This window comes from Manduca sexta, chromosome 16, assembly GCF_014839805.1.
Source record: "Manduca sexta isolate Smith_Timp_Sample1 chromosome 16, JHU_Msex_v1.0, whole genome shotgun sequence".
Lineage (NCBI taxonomy): Eukaryota > Metazoa > Arthropoda > Insecta > Lepidoptera > Sphingidae > Manduca > Manduca sexta.
This window is the reverse complement of record NC_051130.1, coordinates 7,448,675-7,463,634: the sequence shown is the minus strand read 5'-3', so window position 1 is coordinate 7,463,634 and position 14,960 is coordinate 7,448,675. Positions and strand designations below refer to the sequence as shown.

General features: G+C 32.8%; 3 protein-coding genes across 4 annotated transcripts in view; 1 reads left to right on the top strand and 2 right to left on the bottom strand.

Annotated features, from left to right (window-relative positions):
* Positions 1 to 1,598: 1,598 nt before the first annotated feature.
* On the bottom strand, positions 1,599 to 6,324 carry LOC115447765. Its single transcript, XM_030174984.2, has 5 exons — positions 6,086 to 6,324; positions 5,566 to 5,851; positions 3,830 to 5,440; positions 3,607 to 3,729; positions 1,599 to 3,359 (listed from the first exon to the last, which is right to left on the bottom strand). The coding sequence occupies exons 1-5, from the start codon at positions 6,152 to 6,154 to the stop codon at positions 2,440 to 2,442; spliced, it is 3,009 nt and encodes a 1,002-aa protein (XP_030030844.1). The 5' UTR covers positions 6,155 to 6,324; the 3' UTR covers positions 1,599 to 2,439.
* A 245-nt stretch (positions 6,325 to 6,569) lies between these two features.
* LOC115447760 (28S ribosomal protein S9, mitochondrial) lies at positions 6,570 to 8,050 on the top strand. Its single transcript, XM_030174972.2, has one exon. The coding sequence runs from the start codon at positions 6,767 to 6,769 to the stop codon at positions 7,973 to 7,975; it is 1,209 nt and encodes a 402-aa protein (XP_030030832.1). The 5' UTR covers positions 6,570 to 6,766; the 3' UTR covers positions 7,976 to 8,050.
* The window catches only part of LOC115447759 (nucleolar protein 8), an 8,984-nt gene continuing 2,040 nt past the window's right edge, over positions 8,017 to 14,960 (bottom strand). The window contains exons 3-8 of one of the 2 annotated variants that reach the window (XM_030174971.2): positions 10,310 to 10,618; positions 9,782 to 9,970; positions 9,490 to 9,713; positions 9,123 to 9,403; positions 8,810 to 9,037; positions 8,017 to 8,231 (exon numbers count right to left, since the gene is read on the bottom strand). In XM_030174971.2, coding sequence (XP_030030831.2) covers positions 8,044 to 8,231; positions 8,810 to 9,037; positions 9,123 to 9,403; positions 9,490 to 9,713; positions 9,782 to 9,970; positions 10,310 to 10,618 — 1,419 coding nt within the window. In that variant the 3' untranslated portion in view covers positions 8,017 to 8,043. The remainder of the gene's footprint in view (positions 8,232 to 8,809; positions 9,038 to 9,122; positions 9,404 to 9,489; positions 9,714 to 9,781; positions 9,971 to 10,309; positions 10,619 to 14,960) is intronic. The other variant, XM_037439353.1, reaches the window with a different exon arrangement.

The window sequence follows — 14,960 nt, the reverse complement described above, 5'->3', positions numbered from 1 at the left end:
AAGTGTCGCGTTGACGCGAAACGCAAAACTATGTAAGTGATAGTTCCTGAAATGATTGAAGCAACTGTCAGTTTCAAAGTGTAGTCATTTTTTATGCTGGTAATAAATCAACGTCTGCGCGGCATCTTAACCAACCATTCACGAAGACTTAACAGTTGCACGTATTCAAATTGTTGACCTAATATTTAAGAAGGTATATATAAAAATATATACAAACAATAACACCACACGTCGCCATCCGTAAACATAATGACTAATGTCGATAGAAGATTCGCAACGTACTAAAAACATTATTTCTAGAGTAGCCACCTTGTAAATAAGAAATTACCGATAATGACTCCTATGGATAGCTCTTTGGATCACGTTCTATGAATATTGCTTTAAATCCTCATAGAATTGACAATCATAATTATGTCCCAATTGAGCTAGATTCGTACGCATATTTTACTATGCGTGGGCACCTCTTTAAATGGTCACAAGTGGAGTTAAATAATGATCGTTGCCTGTTTTGGAAAGACGTATAATTGGAACACAGATGCTACTTATAAATCAATTCTTATTTGTTTATTATTCGAAGGATTTATACAAAATATTTTTTTTCATCGCAACCTATAAATAATTCGATGTTTCAAAGGGAACATTTGTTGTATGTAGGCAGGTGGTGCTATTAGCCATGACTGCATTGCGGGTGGTGAGTTTTATAATGAAATATGTCTTGCTATAGAAGGCAATTTTAATACAACCGGTCCGCTGGGCGGCACCTTTCTATGTGGTTGTAATTTGGACCTTATTTAGGTATTAATATGTTAAGGCCCTCTCTTAGTAAAACGACGAGCCAACAGTGTTTTCAGAAGCAAACTATTGAAAAATTGTGATAGTAAAAAAAGTTTAACATATTTCTACGATATTAGTTATCATATCGGCGAAATATGTTTCAACTCTTTTTTCTTACAACCAATAAATTTTAACAACCAAAGCAAATAACTATCTGCTTCTTTATAAAATAATAGTTATTTTGCAAATAATATTGTATCATTAATAATTTCACAATGAACGTGCCATTAAAATTGACGATTCTGAGCATCTAAAGTAAACATATTGAAATTTGCAACTAACATCAATAGGTAAACAATTCATTAAAGAATGTTTTGGTTTAAATTTTTCAAATAGACTTAATTGTTTTCTTAAATAAATAAGACGTAAATCTTTACATTTTCCCGCTCATAAATCAATTACATAATTTAAACCTAGACGTTAAATAAAGCGCATGTCACAAACGTTAATTGTTGCAGTATGGGAATAGAAACTGTTACTCCTTATTTCACAGGTGGCTCTTTGCAAGGCTGTCGCCAAGGGAGGGCAGGGAGGGGCGGCAGCCCCCCCGCCCCAGAGATTCTAAAAAATTCATAGACTGACATAAATAAAAAAAAGTTGAGTACTTACTGCTGGTCTGTAGGATTTCGATTCAAGATAATATGTATTTAGTTTCCTGCACAAATGGAGGAATTATGTATCTTAAAAATTGTCTTAGCGAAGGTATGTAATCAGCTAAACAAATTAATTAAAAACAAAACAAATTAGTTTACAATATTTTATTCACAATAATATATTATATTTACAATCATACATTATTTAAAACCACATATTTATTGTTAAATTATTCATTAAAACAATTCTCAGTATACTCATTCATGCTGTCAAGAAATTGTCAGAGTCAAATAACTTATATCCATGAAATATGAATATTGCAACATAGCCTGTCGACGCTTGAAAGGCAATCATATCTAAGCGACAATCAGTAAATTTTTGCTTTAAAGTTTTGATTTTAATATGAAAATTCCTAACAATAAAAATGTTTATTTTATAAAGATATAGTCTAACGATGTTAAAATTGTCCTAGACCTATAAAACCTAGATCAAATGACGCAGAAAAATATGGCGATTCAAAATATTTATATAATCCATTTTCAGTATATTTGTCGCTTAGATATGAATGCCTTTCAAGAGTCGATTTCCTTTGTAAAATAAAAATAAATTAAAACAGGTATAAAATTTAAGTAACATTGTCAGCTTCAAAATACGTTTCTGCAAAAGGCGGACTTATGTTCGATAACATTTAGATCCGCAGCATGATATAACATAATTAATTAAATATAATCGCCTTATCATCACAAAATAATAGTAAAGGGAAAAAAATTACATGATCGTCTTGCTGGTATTATACAATACCAATATACATTATCGGTAAAGGTTCTAGATAGGAGGTGGTTGTGCAATTCCTAATTTATTTTAAGTGTTTTTACAATAACCACCTACTTATTTGCTTCTCATACACATACATTACTATGTACTGATATTACAAAATAGTCTCTATGCACTAAAACACATAATACAAATTCATTTTACATCAAAAAATGTTTAAAAACCATTTCATAATTGCTATCTTTTTCGTACCACCTTACTTTTGTTACTTTTTAAATCTTGTACCATATTTATTACTCCATTATTTCCTTCCCTCTTGTTTGGAGTTTTAATAACCAACTTATTTAGTGATGTATCTTTATTTACACTTATGTTATGGTTAACTTTCCTTCTACTTCTATTTGTCTTATATTCATTACTCTTGCTTGCAGATCTACTTCTCGTCATAGGATATTCTGATGTTATAGAAAATGATACATTACTTGGTCGAGATTTGCGTTCGCTGCTTTTGTTTACGGTTTCTAATTTCTTTGATTTGACTGGTTGAGATTTTACATCTGTATTTAAAGTAAAAGATACATCACTTTTTCTCGAATTGACGGCAGGCTTCGTATTATCTGCTTGTTTTTTGTTACTTTTACCTGTATTGACATTTTGTTTTTTTGGTTTAGTTTTAGGTGGAATTTCATCATCTAATACTATACTTGATGTGTCTGTTTTCCTTGGTCTTAAACTTTGGTTGGCTCCACTTTTACTGGTTGTTTTATTTTCATTTGTTAATGTATTTTCAGTATTTTGCTTTGGAGTACGACATGACCTTTTGTTGCGAACATTGTTTACTGTTTTATCTGGAATACTCGCCGCCGTATTTTGTGTTTTTACGTTTTTTACAAATGTAGAATATGAGAGACAGGATGTATCCTTTGAAGCAGGTTGTTTATTTTGAGTTGGATTTAAAGTAGCATTTGATTGATAATCTTCGTCGCAGCATTTCTTTTTCTTTATAGTTCTATGGGATTTGATACTTAGGCTAGTATTGTTAAATTTATAAACAGTAGCTGTGGAGTTGTTAAGTAATGAAATATTTGCTGTTGGTGGTGTGGTTTTCTTTGGATTAACTTTTTTTGGTTGCTGATCAACAGCTTTTATTTTGTTACCTGAAATTAAATATTATAGATTATGTTAATTATCATATAAAATATTAAAAAAAACCCACTCAAAAACATAATTTCGTAAAAATACCGAAACTAAACTTTATAAAATAGACATTAAAAATAATGTTTTAAATTATGATAATTTATAGCTATTGTAAGCACGCCAAAGGTACTTTTCTTTGGCAGTTCGGTTAAATTCAATATATAATAACAGAGCTCAGTTTACAAACTTAAAATAAAAGTGATTTACCTGGAATTGAGGGAGGCTTAATAGTATTTATTGTTTTTTGTGTACCATGGCACTCAATATCGCTTTCTAAATCAGTGTCCCAAAATGACTTGGCACATGATTTCATATTATTTTTAGTAACATCTGAAACAATAGATATGGTTATGTGTTATATATTGAGTTACATAAAACTTAGAAATATTTAGGCCTCCTAATAACCATTGACTCAAATGAAAATACTTACTGGCAGAACTTGAAGATTCATTTTGTTTGAGATTGCATTTTATATTATTTTTCAGAAGCATATTTCGAACGGCCGGAACTCTTTCAATAATTACTTTACACTCTTGCTTATTTTTAGGAACAGGTTTGTTTGCAGTTTTTTTGTTTTTATTTTTAATATTATTTTCGTCATGAAATATATCTTCATCCGTATAAGTATCACTTGCATTATCAAGATTGCAAGTTGATATAACAGAAGTGACATCCCATTTATCATCACCATTACTATTTCTTTGATTGTCACTTTTGTTTGGTTGGTTTGTGCTATTCATTTGGTCTGGCGGCACAATCTTGTGTATCAAATCCAAATAATTATCATCATGAAGTACATCTCTGCTTAAACATGATTGATTTGTAACTAATTTTCTAGCTTTGTGCTTTTCTTTTTGTATTGCACCATATACAGTTTTTGGACTACTTTCATGATCAGAACTTAGCACTTTATTCTCTGCAACATCCAGTTTTTGGGTGAAAAGCTTTCTCTTTATAAAACTCGGTCTCATAGAGATATCAGTGCTAGAATGATCAATTGGTTCAAGACCTTCTTTGTTTTGATGTTGTTCTTTTTCCTGTACTATATTGGTGTTTTTTACAGGGTGTGCAGCATTATTTTCTTGAGTTACATTTTTTTCAAATATAATATTATTAACATGAGGGGATTTGGCAATTAATTTTTCCTTTACTTTAGGATTAGCTATTTTTTTAATAGGAAATGAAGGCTTGGCAAAAATAAATTCATCTTGATTTTTGCCACTTTGATCACTATTTATATCTTCATTTAAATTATGATCACCCAATATATTTTTAATTGGTGACAACCTATTTCTCTTTTTATGGGGTGTAGGTGTTTCCTCATCTTTTTCTAGGATTCTTTTGCGCTGTGGTTCTGTATCAAGTTGATTTTGTCTAACGGGGGCCTCTGCAAATATTTCTTCATGTTCACTATCTATTGTTGACATGAAGTTGTTTCCTCTCACATCATTTTTGGCAAAATTCTCTTTAGCAGACTTTTGGTACATGTTTCTGGGTTGTTTCTCCACATTCTCAGGTATTGTTGAAGCAGCCACAGTTTTGTTAAATCTTTGTGATGGTAAGAGAAAGCTTGATTTGAAACGATCTTTCTGTAATGGACCATTATGTGATTTATTACAAGCATTTGAATTTAAACTACCAGAGTCAACAGAAAACATATTTTTGAAGGATTTTTGTTTCAGGTTAGCTGAACAATCATTGTAAATATTACTTTCTTGCATTGTTCTCCTAATGTTGGTGAGGTCTGATTTTGTTGATCTACTACTTGACATATTCCCCTTATATAATGAGGTCTTGTTGGATCTACAATCATCATCACTGATGGAGGAATCACTTCCTTGCTCTCCGGATTCCCCACCAGACCTGCGTCTAGCTCCTTTTAAAAACAATCTAAGATTTCGCTTCCTCTCAAATTTCTTTCTAATTTTACTTTTCACAAATTTATTATATGCTTCTGATATTATTTTGAAATCATGCCTATTAAACTGGGTATTTTTGAGTGCCATAGCAATGTCAATGGCACTAACACTTGTTGTAGAAGCTGAAAATATAAAAAAAAATTAATCAATTGCATTTGTATTACCTCCTTTCTTTAAATTTTTACTTTGAAAATTCATTTAACTTTTTTGAAAAAAAAAAAGTATTACCGATTTAAAATATACATACTCATAGACATTGGACTTCCACTCCTTCCATTCATCACAGACCTTTGTGAGCTCATGCCGCGAGGATAGTGAGACATGTTAAAATTCCTTGGCTGAAAGTCGTAAGCACTTCGCACTGACATAGGGGAGACCTCTCTTCTGCTGTGAATGCTTCTCTGGTCATACACTGAACTGGCATATTTGGAATGTTCCATGTTTCGAGGCAAGTACATGGTTGATGTCGGAACATTGTTGCGGTAGCTCAAACTTGTGATATTAGTCATGTTTGGACCTTTGGCACTGACCGTCTGAAACATCATACAAGCGTAAATTGAGTTAAAATGTAAAGTCTAGAAGAAAACAATATAATAAGAGATATATCCAGAATATATATGTATACGCATTAATTCACTTATCAATTTTTTCTTTACATGATAGATGAATAACACTTTATGAACGTAATGTATATAAAAACAATTAAGACATCTAATGTTGAATTAATTTTAGTAGTTGAAGAAAAATCGTACAAATGGAAGTCTAACCGTATTCATAGTCTGAAAAGTAAAAACGTTGTTAGATGTAAGTATATCATTTTCACTGTCACTATCCATTGTTTCTTCTCACTTAAGAGCACTTTATCGTCACAATGTAACTTGTTTATTACATAAAATCATGCGTGTCCGAATTTCTACAGAGTTTTCTGTTTTTATTTTCAAAATTACAACGGATGTCAATGAACGCCAAGACCGCGCGTCATTTTCTAATAAGGGTTGCCACTTGCCGACATTTTTTAATTTACTATGAATTCAGGAAAATATACACGCAGAACTTTCAAATGAAAAGAAATAAAAAAATATAGAATTTATATACACATGTACATAAATTCTATGTTTTTTTATAGTAAGTATTATACTCGATACAACTGAATTGCATAGACAAGAATTCTTATTTTATAAATATTTAGGGATGACATTCTTTTTCTTATAATTTCTTCAAGCAGCATGATCATTGACTGATGTCAATCTTAAAGACAAATTTTCGGGCAACATTCGTAAAAAATTAAAACACAAAAAATCTATATAAATTGAGGTTATAAAATTCTAATAATTGAGAAGTATCTACGAGTCTCAAAAAAGCAAAGTATCTATTTTAAAACGACTCTAAGTATCTTATGGTAATGGACCGTGTACTAAGAATAAGTGCATGAACTCAACCGTTTCACTATGTTCCAAAGTGGAATAAAGTCTTTCTCTTTGAGGCAATTACTGCCCGCAACAAAGCTATGTGTTAATTATAAAAACCCATTAATATGTGCCAGTATACAGTATAGTACGAAATCTGTGGACCCATCTAAAAATGTTCTCAATAACTTAACAGACTGGGAAACATTAAGCGAAAAGAAAAAAATCAGCAAGGCTATGAAGGCTTATTTAGAAAGAGCCAAAGAACATGATGAATTTATGAAACAACAGCAAATTGAATACAATATTGGTAAGCGACACCTTGCAAACATGATGGGGGAGGATCCGGAGACGTTTACTCAAAAAGATGTCGACCGAGCTATTGAATATTTATTTCCAAGTGGTATTTATGACCCTGCTGCTCGACCACTAATGAAACCACCAGAAGAAGTGTTTCCTGCTCGTAAAGCCGCTGAATTTGATGAAGCTGGCAGGCCTCACCATTTCTTATTTTATACTGGAAAGCCTAATTTTTTCAAACTTCTACATGATGCTGCTGATAATTTACAACAACTGTACAATTTCCAAGATAAGGTTATAAGAAAAAAGGCAACACCAGATCCGAATGGCAAACTCGAATTAGGCAGCAGTCTATGGTTATCCAAAGATCAACTAGAACAAGTTCTTGTTGAGAGTATTTCCGATTTAGAATATGATAATTTCAAAGTGGTCATGGAGAGACTGGCCGCTTTTCCTTATTCATATAGATACAAAGATTTTATTGAAAAGTATAGGAAACCTCTAGTTTCCCAGAAATTTGCTTTAGAAATACCCAAACCTAGTTATGATGATGAAGGTCGAGCTTTTGTTACCACTTATGAATGTTTACGCAAAGATTCAAGGGGAGATGTCACTATTCGTTCTCCAGGCACTGGAAAAATAACAATAAATGGCAAGGATTTGACATACTTTGAAGATGTCCAATCTAGAGAGCAAGTTATGTTCCCATTAATCTTTAGTGGAATGCAAGATCGGGTTGATGTAGAATGTAATATTGAAGGTGGAGGACCATCTGGCCAGTCTGGAGCTATAAGATGGGGCATTGCCTGGGGATTACGTAGTTTTGTTGATAAAGACATGTTGGAAAAAATGCAAGTGGCTGGCATATTAACCAGAGACCACAGAAGACGTGAACGAAAGAAGCCTGGCCAACCTGGTGCAAGAAAGAAGCCTACCTGGAAGAAGAGATAATTTGCATTGTTTTCAATAGAAAATAAAAGAACTAGATATGACAAAATTCTTTTAATTACATAATACTCTCAACTATGTTTGCTTTTATTTTTATTGTAACTCTTTTTCATAGTTTTTTTTCTCCCACCTATTTTCTTTTGGAACATTTGACTTTTTCTTTCTTTGTTGTAAATGCGTTTTTTCATCAGTGATTTCAGTTCTCTTCTTTCCTTCTGTACATCTGTTTCGATAGGTTTATTAAAGAATATTAATGCTTCTGAAACCAAATTATATTGTACTTTACAACATGGGTTAACTTTATTTTTTAATTCATAAATTACAAAGCGTACAATCCTTTAATTATTTAACACGAAAAAATTTTTACTACAGGATTTGTTATGGCATTATTATTACAACCTTTTGTTATGGCCTTTTAGACTTTCATGAAATTGAAAATAGTGACTGTTTCATTTTACTACTATTATAAAAAAGTAAAATAGTTTTTTATTTCATATTTTGAGCATTGTATGGTCACAAGTTTGTCACTCCATACATGCACTTTGATTGGTGCTTTGATAAACTTAAAATATTTTATTTACAAAAGCCCTAGCCCCCTTTGACAGAAATAGACAACACACTATTAAAATGTTCTACCTTGAGACATAAATTATGAGGTACACACCCTTAAACAAAATATTGTGTATCTTCCCACACTCTACTTTCAAAGCAGTTCAGTGACACTGATGCCTACACAAGATATTAAAACAAATTGTTCAGAATATGCCACGGTCAGTATTTGCTGCTAACTTTTTTCATTACTATTATTACACTATAGAGAAATATTTACAATCATACCTTTTAATCTAGTGTCATCACTGGAGAAGAATAAGTTTTCCTTCCATACAGCTTTAGGTTCAGGCTGAGGTGTTGCTGGATTTATTTTCACTTCTTTTTCTTCCTCAGCTTCAGAGTCAGATGAATCATACACAAATGGATTCTTCTCTCCAGGGTCAAGAGGATTCTTTACTTTAGGTTTGCTAGGTTTTTCCAAAGGTATATAATTCATTTCTTGGTCTTGAGGAGCTGAAATATTTTCAATGTCAGATGATGTTTTACTCCAGAATTAATTCTACTACAAAATAATATAAAATAATAAGAAAGTATATACCATTATCATCATCTTCATTCCTGGTAAATAAACTCCTTAGACTAAATGATGTTGGCTGCGCTATGGCTTCTTTTAATGTCTCACTAACTTTGTAAAACTGTTCTTTTGATACTTCAACTTTCTCTTCAACAAATTCTTGACTTTGCTCTTCAACTTCATCTTTTTTATCTTTGTTTTTCTTTTTACTCTTTTTAATTTCCTGCTTTTTTTCTTCCAATGGCATTAAAAATTTTGCATGATCTGGCTGCAGAGGATCAAACCGCAACATTCCTATTTTGGTCCTGGAATTATATATATTTTTTTTTACAATTGCAACATATCTAATGGTATTTACTAGGTACTATGCATATCCTTTTTGAATACTTACTTAGACTTTGCATTGTCTTGATCTCGAATTTTTGTTTTTATAGCTACACCAAGAACATCTTGTAAAATATTAAGTTGTTTCTTCTTTTCATCAACCTGTTCTAATTCAATTTCTTCATTTTCTTCTTCCTTTTGTTCTTCTGTTTCTGATTGGTCTCCATCAATGAACCTTTCATCTAAGATGAAACGTTTATCAGATTTATATCTTGATTGCAAATCTAAAACCTAATATTAAAAGTAAATAAAAAACTTCCTAAAAATTTAAATCATGTCAAGTCTTTTATTTTTGTTACCTTTTGCCCCTTTTTGCCTTCAAATTGTTGCTTAATTTCAAAGTTCACATCATCTTCACTTTCATCATTGTCATCAAATAATGTATTTTTAGCATTATGCTTTTGTGATTTTTTACCTTCACCATTCATTATTGGTGTGATATCATCATCATTATCCGAAAATATCACTTTTTTGTTTGGTGTTTTGTCCTGTATTATAATAAAAAATAATTTAAAGTCAATTCATTTTAACGGCAACTTAACTGTAGTTTAGTTCAAACTTCCCAATAATATTAGAAAATTGTTCTATTAAAGATTTTTCAGTGAAATTATTAGTGTTCCTTATGTTGTCCCAATTTACAGAGAAGAAAAAACAATCTACCTCCAATTTTTTTGCAATATTTGTTTTTCAATCATATTTATGTACTAAACAGAATGGGAAGACTCTTTTTGTATATTATAAAGTCCAAAAGTAAATTATATAATGGGATGTTGCCCAATCAGGCAATGAATAAATTGAAGTTATTGTCAGGAAATTTTGTAACTTACAACACTAGTAAGTCCAGTTTTGATGATCATTTGCTTCTCCTTAAATTCCTGTCTTTTCTTTTTCATTGACTCCAATCTTTTTTTATCAGAATCTTTCTTTTTCTTATCTCCTTCAGATAATATTTCTTGGCCGACCTCGGTACTATTATCAAATTCAGATTTAACATATTTCTGTTTATGTAAGGGTTTATTAAATTTAGAACCATGATTTGTCTCTGACTGAATGACATCTGATTTTCTTTTACGAGGATTTAATTTGTCACTTAATTTAATTATTGGATTCTTTTTAGGCAACTCTTCCAATTTCTCCTATAAAGTTACAAAAATATCATTATTGTTGACAATTTCGATAAGCGTGTATAATGTTCTTATTTAATGTCTGTAAATCAGAAATACACATTGAGTTTCTCAGTAGATTCATTTGCTTATAAAGAAGTGAAAATGTGTGTGTAGAGCTAACATAATCTAGGGTTAGTTTTCAAGACTTATAATAGCCTTGAGCCAAACACATGCCCTAATTGAATTGTTAATAACCTTTGTTTTCCTCCTTTTTTTGCTTGTCTTTCCTTGCAAGCGCCTCCAGAAAACTTCTCAATGCAGCTCGTGTCACATACAACCTTGCGCCCTTAAAATCTTCGTTTGAAAAATGTTTTATACCTGCATATAGATAAATTAAAATAGTATATATTGATAGACGTTCAGTCATTACATGTTCAACTCTCAACTTCATTGCAATTGAAACTGATGTATTTAATTGTCCCTCTGGAGTGAATTCCCACAAGGATAGCAACATGGATAATATGTTATAAAACTAAATAACTATTATATATATACATGTAAATAGATTGTCGATACTACAGCATTGGGGTAATGACCCTGTAAGTAGTATTAGTTTGATAATAAATAAATAAATAAATGTTTATTCACCAACTTACATGATTCTATATTAAGATTTGAAGAGGAAATAGTTACAAAAGCAAACTTTTTCTGTTCCTCTGTAGATCCTGATTTACTTTTTAAATCTACACCAGTTATCTCGCCATAACTTGAGAAAGCACTTCGCAATTCATTTTCATTTGTATTTTCTGGGAGGTTACCCACAAATAAGCGCGTTCCAGAAGACATTATTAGCTATTTCATTAGTATCCTGTGATTTGCACACTGAAAAGTATTTCTCTACAAATATTTCTTCAAAATTTATTTATTGACATGCCTGGAAAAATTGAGGTTATGTTGTGCAGTAGAGGACATAGATGTGTTTATGTTATCTTTTCTCCTTGATTTATGTTATAAAGAGATAAAGAGAAGTAGTATAAAACAAGAAAGTGTAAATAATTATAATTTTTACTGAATCTCTAGAACAATCATTCATATCAAAATAAAAATCTATTTATTTTGCTAAAACATGCTTTATATTATGATTGAATGTGAATGACAATTGTTTTGACAATATGAATATAATCGATGCCCACTCCATCGATAAATTTCTTCTTCTTCTTTCTGATTACTGGCGACGAGCTTGATTATGAAGCTATTCCGCCAATGTCACGTTGTTTCAGACTGCAGATTACTGAGGTATTAATCTGGGTATTAAAGTTGAATGTCTTTATGATGAAGACTTTTGTTAATGGGAGAAGATAAACGAAGGGGATTTGACAGTTCCATAGGATATAACCACTACGTTAAGACAGTTATTGAGTGACAGTTGACTCTTTTTTTTCCCTCGTAGCGTATTGAATTGATGTTTTCCCAAATGTTAGTGATCTACAACAACATGTATATGATAAGTAGACATCACGCATATAAATATTATTTCAAACCAATAAATAAATAACACCACATGCATTAGATATAACTAAACGTACAGAAACATTTGACACTTATGACTAAAAGTTAGAAAGGACTTTAGACTTAGACAGTTACCTATGTTATAACTTTATTTTGTTAATTTCTATAAATTTACATAGCTGTCTAACAAAGGGAGAGTCTACTAAGGAGAGGATACACTTGAAACTAGTGGGGCGGGAGACGTTATCAGGAAGAATATTATATAGGGATATCGTAATTTGGGACAATTAAAGAATAAATGATCGGCGCTTCCTTCCTCCAAGCCACATTCACAAAGTGAATGGTCTCTAACCCTTAATTTTGCCAGATGAATCGGGGTGCATGCATGGTCGAAACGAAGACGACAGATAGTGGAAATAGCAGTTTTGTCCAATTGACGGAACTTGAAAACCATGGTTTGACTGGGATATCTGGAACAATGTCTCCATAGTATTTTCCCTTCACCGATTTAGATACCCGCCACTGCTCATTCCATGTGCGAGTTAGTCGAGTACGCGACAAAAAGCCACATAAGTCTTGGCTGAAGTAATTGTAGTATTCAAGGAACCACTCTGAGTCGCAAATTTTGCACAGGAGTCCACAGTTTCATTGCCATGAATCCCTTCATGACCCGGAATCCAGGCCAGTACTATTTTAAGGTTATGTAGAGCACACTCAAACAATGTCTGTCTTATTTTCAAGGTAATAGGGAATTTAGATTTGGAGCGGAATGGATTGGACATTATGGCCTGAAGACTACTTAAAGAGTCGGAAAAATTATAGATTTATCTAATTTATGCGATTGGGCAAATCGAACAGCTTCAAGTATTGCTATAGATTCCCCTGTATACAGAGGTACACAGGAGGAGATTTAAAAGAAAGTATGATGCGTGAATTAGGAATCCAAACAGCCGAACCCACGCACGCGTCATCTGATAATTTAGAGGCATCGCAAAACATTGGTAACCAACCCTCCCATTTTGAATTCAATATCTCATTAAAACAATGTTTGCCTCAATTGTACCTTTATTTATGCCGAAATTGAGAAGGACAGAGGGTTTAAAATTAGGGCCTTATAAGGAAGGGAGTACAAAGGACTAAGTGAGGATTGGAACGTTGGGCAAGATAATTGAGAAAAACTGCGGAAACTAAGAAGAAGACAAGGCATGGACCGTGGATTACTTGGAAGTGACTGTGAAAGAGTTCTAAGTTTATCTAAAAGAGGGTGAGAAGTAGATTGAACAATTTTAAAGAAAAATCTGTCACACAGGTACTGGCGACGGATATGAAGGGGTTCAACGCACTCCACTTGCATGGCATTGATAGGAGTAGATTTCATAGCCCCCATAATTATACGTAAACATCTAGCTTGTATTTTATCCAAACTATTCAAACCTGCCTTATTACAATGGTCTAGCAGAAAACAGCCGTAATCCAGGTGACTTCTGATAATTGCATTGTATAGCAATTTTTGAGAGTAAGGATGCACCCCACCAAACTCCAGACAGGGAACGCAAGATGTTAATCATTTTTCACATTTTTGGGAAATGTAAAGGCAATGGGGATACCGGTCATCCTCGAATCTAGTATAATGCCTAGAAATTTAGTTTGATAGACTGAGTAATGACTTCGTCATCAATAAGGATTTAACAGGGGAATATTTCTTTTGTAAACAACACTGAATTGCATTTTGATGTTGATAGGGTGAGACCATGAACATTTAACCAATCACCCAGATATGCTAGTGCCTGGTTTAAGTCAGATTCTACACAGTGGATAAATTTGGAAGATGAGTAAAGTACGAGGTCATCTGCGTATTGTAGGACTTGACAGTAACTGTTCACCACTACATCAAGATCATAAGTATAAATGTTGTAAAGCAGAGGACTCAGTACTGAACCTTGAGGCAGGTAGGCCTTTCCAGACAGTTCTAGGGGTAAGAATGTGTTAAGTTGATTTTAATTGCCTCACCGATCTGCTCGTCATCAAATTCAATATCAGTTGTAAGAATGCTAAGACTGTCAGAGTCTATTCCTTTCCTGAATCCAAACTGCGTATCTGACAATTTGCCTGAGTTCTCCATGAACCAATCCAATCGATGTTTGAGCAAATGTTCTGAAATTTTAAGTAATATAGAGGAGAGGGCTATGGTCTATATGAAGAAGAGTGAAGAGGATTTTTACCTGGTTTGAAGAGGTATAATAATTTGTGTTTTCCATGCATCAAAACAACACCAGTTTCAAAATTATTAATCAGTTTTAGGTAAAACTGTTTGCAGTTATCATTAGCTCTGTCAAGAACGAATAGGAATGCCAAGCCCAGGAGAAGAGTCGACAAGGCCGTCTAAAGACAATTGCAATTCTTCAAACGAAAATGGGGATGCTAGGGTGAGTTGAAGGAAGAGGAGGATATAAGAGGGAAGACAGGAAAAGTCTGGGACTGAAGGAGGGGCAATTTAGAAGCAAATGAGTCGATCCAAGTGGAAGGATCATTGATGGGGTATTAGAAAAATTACGGGCAGATCTAAACTTTTTATTTGACTCCAAACATATGATGAAGGGAATTTGGGTGACAGACTCTTCGCAAAACCGCATCCAACCCTGCTTTTTTAGGGATAATAATCTGCGGGAACGGGCCGACATTTGTTGAAAAGAATGAAATTCTCTGTCGTCATTGAAGAGTTATATTTAATTTCAGCTTTGTGGCGTTGGTGAATAATGCTCGTGCACTCTGCATCCCACCATGGCGGCGACTTGGATGATTTGCCTTTTTAAGTGGAATGTGAGAGTCTGCAGACGAAGAAATCGCCTCAACGAATTTATTA

Bases quoted from the DNA above. Each gene is read 5' to 3' on its own strand.
- LOC115447760 (XM_030174972.2), top strand. From the start codon at position 6,767: ATGTTCCAAAGTGGAATAAAGTCTTTCTCTTTGAGGCAATTACTGCCC.
- LOC115447765 (XM_030174984.2), bottom strand. From the start codon at position 6,154: ATGGATAGTGACAGTGAAAATGATATACTTACATCTAACAACGTTTTT. The intron at 5,441-5,565 runs GTATGTATATTT...TTATATTTTCAG, and splicing joins TGGAAGTCCAATGTCTATGA to CTTCTACAACAAGTGTTAGT. The intron at 3,360-3,606 runs GTAAATCACTTT...ATTTAATTTCAG, and splicing joins TAAGCCTCCCTCAATTCCAG to GTAACAAAATAAAAGCTGTT.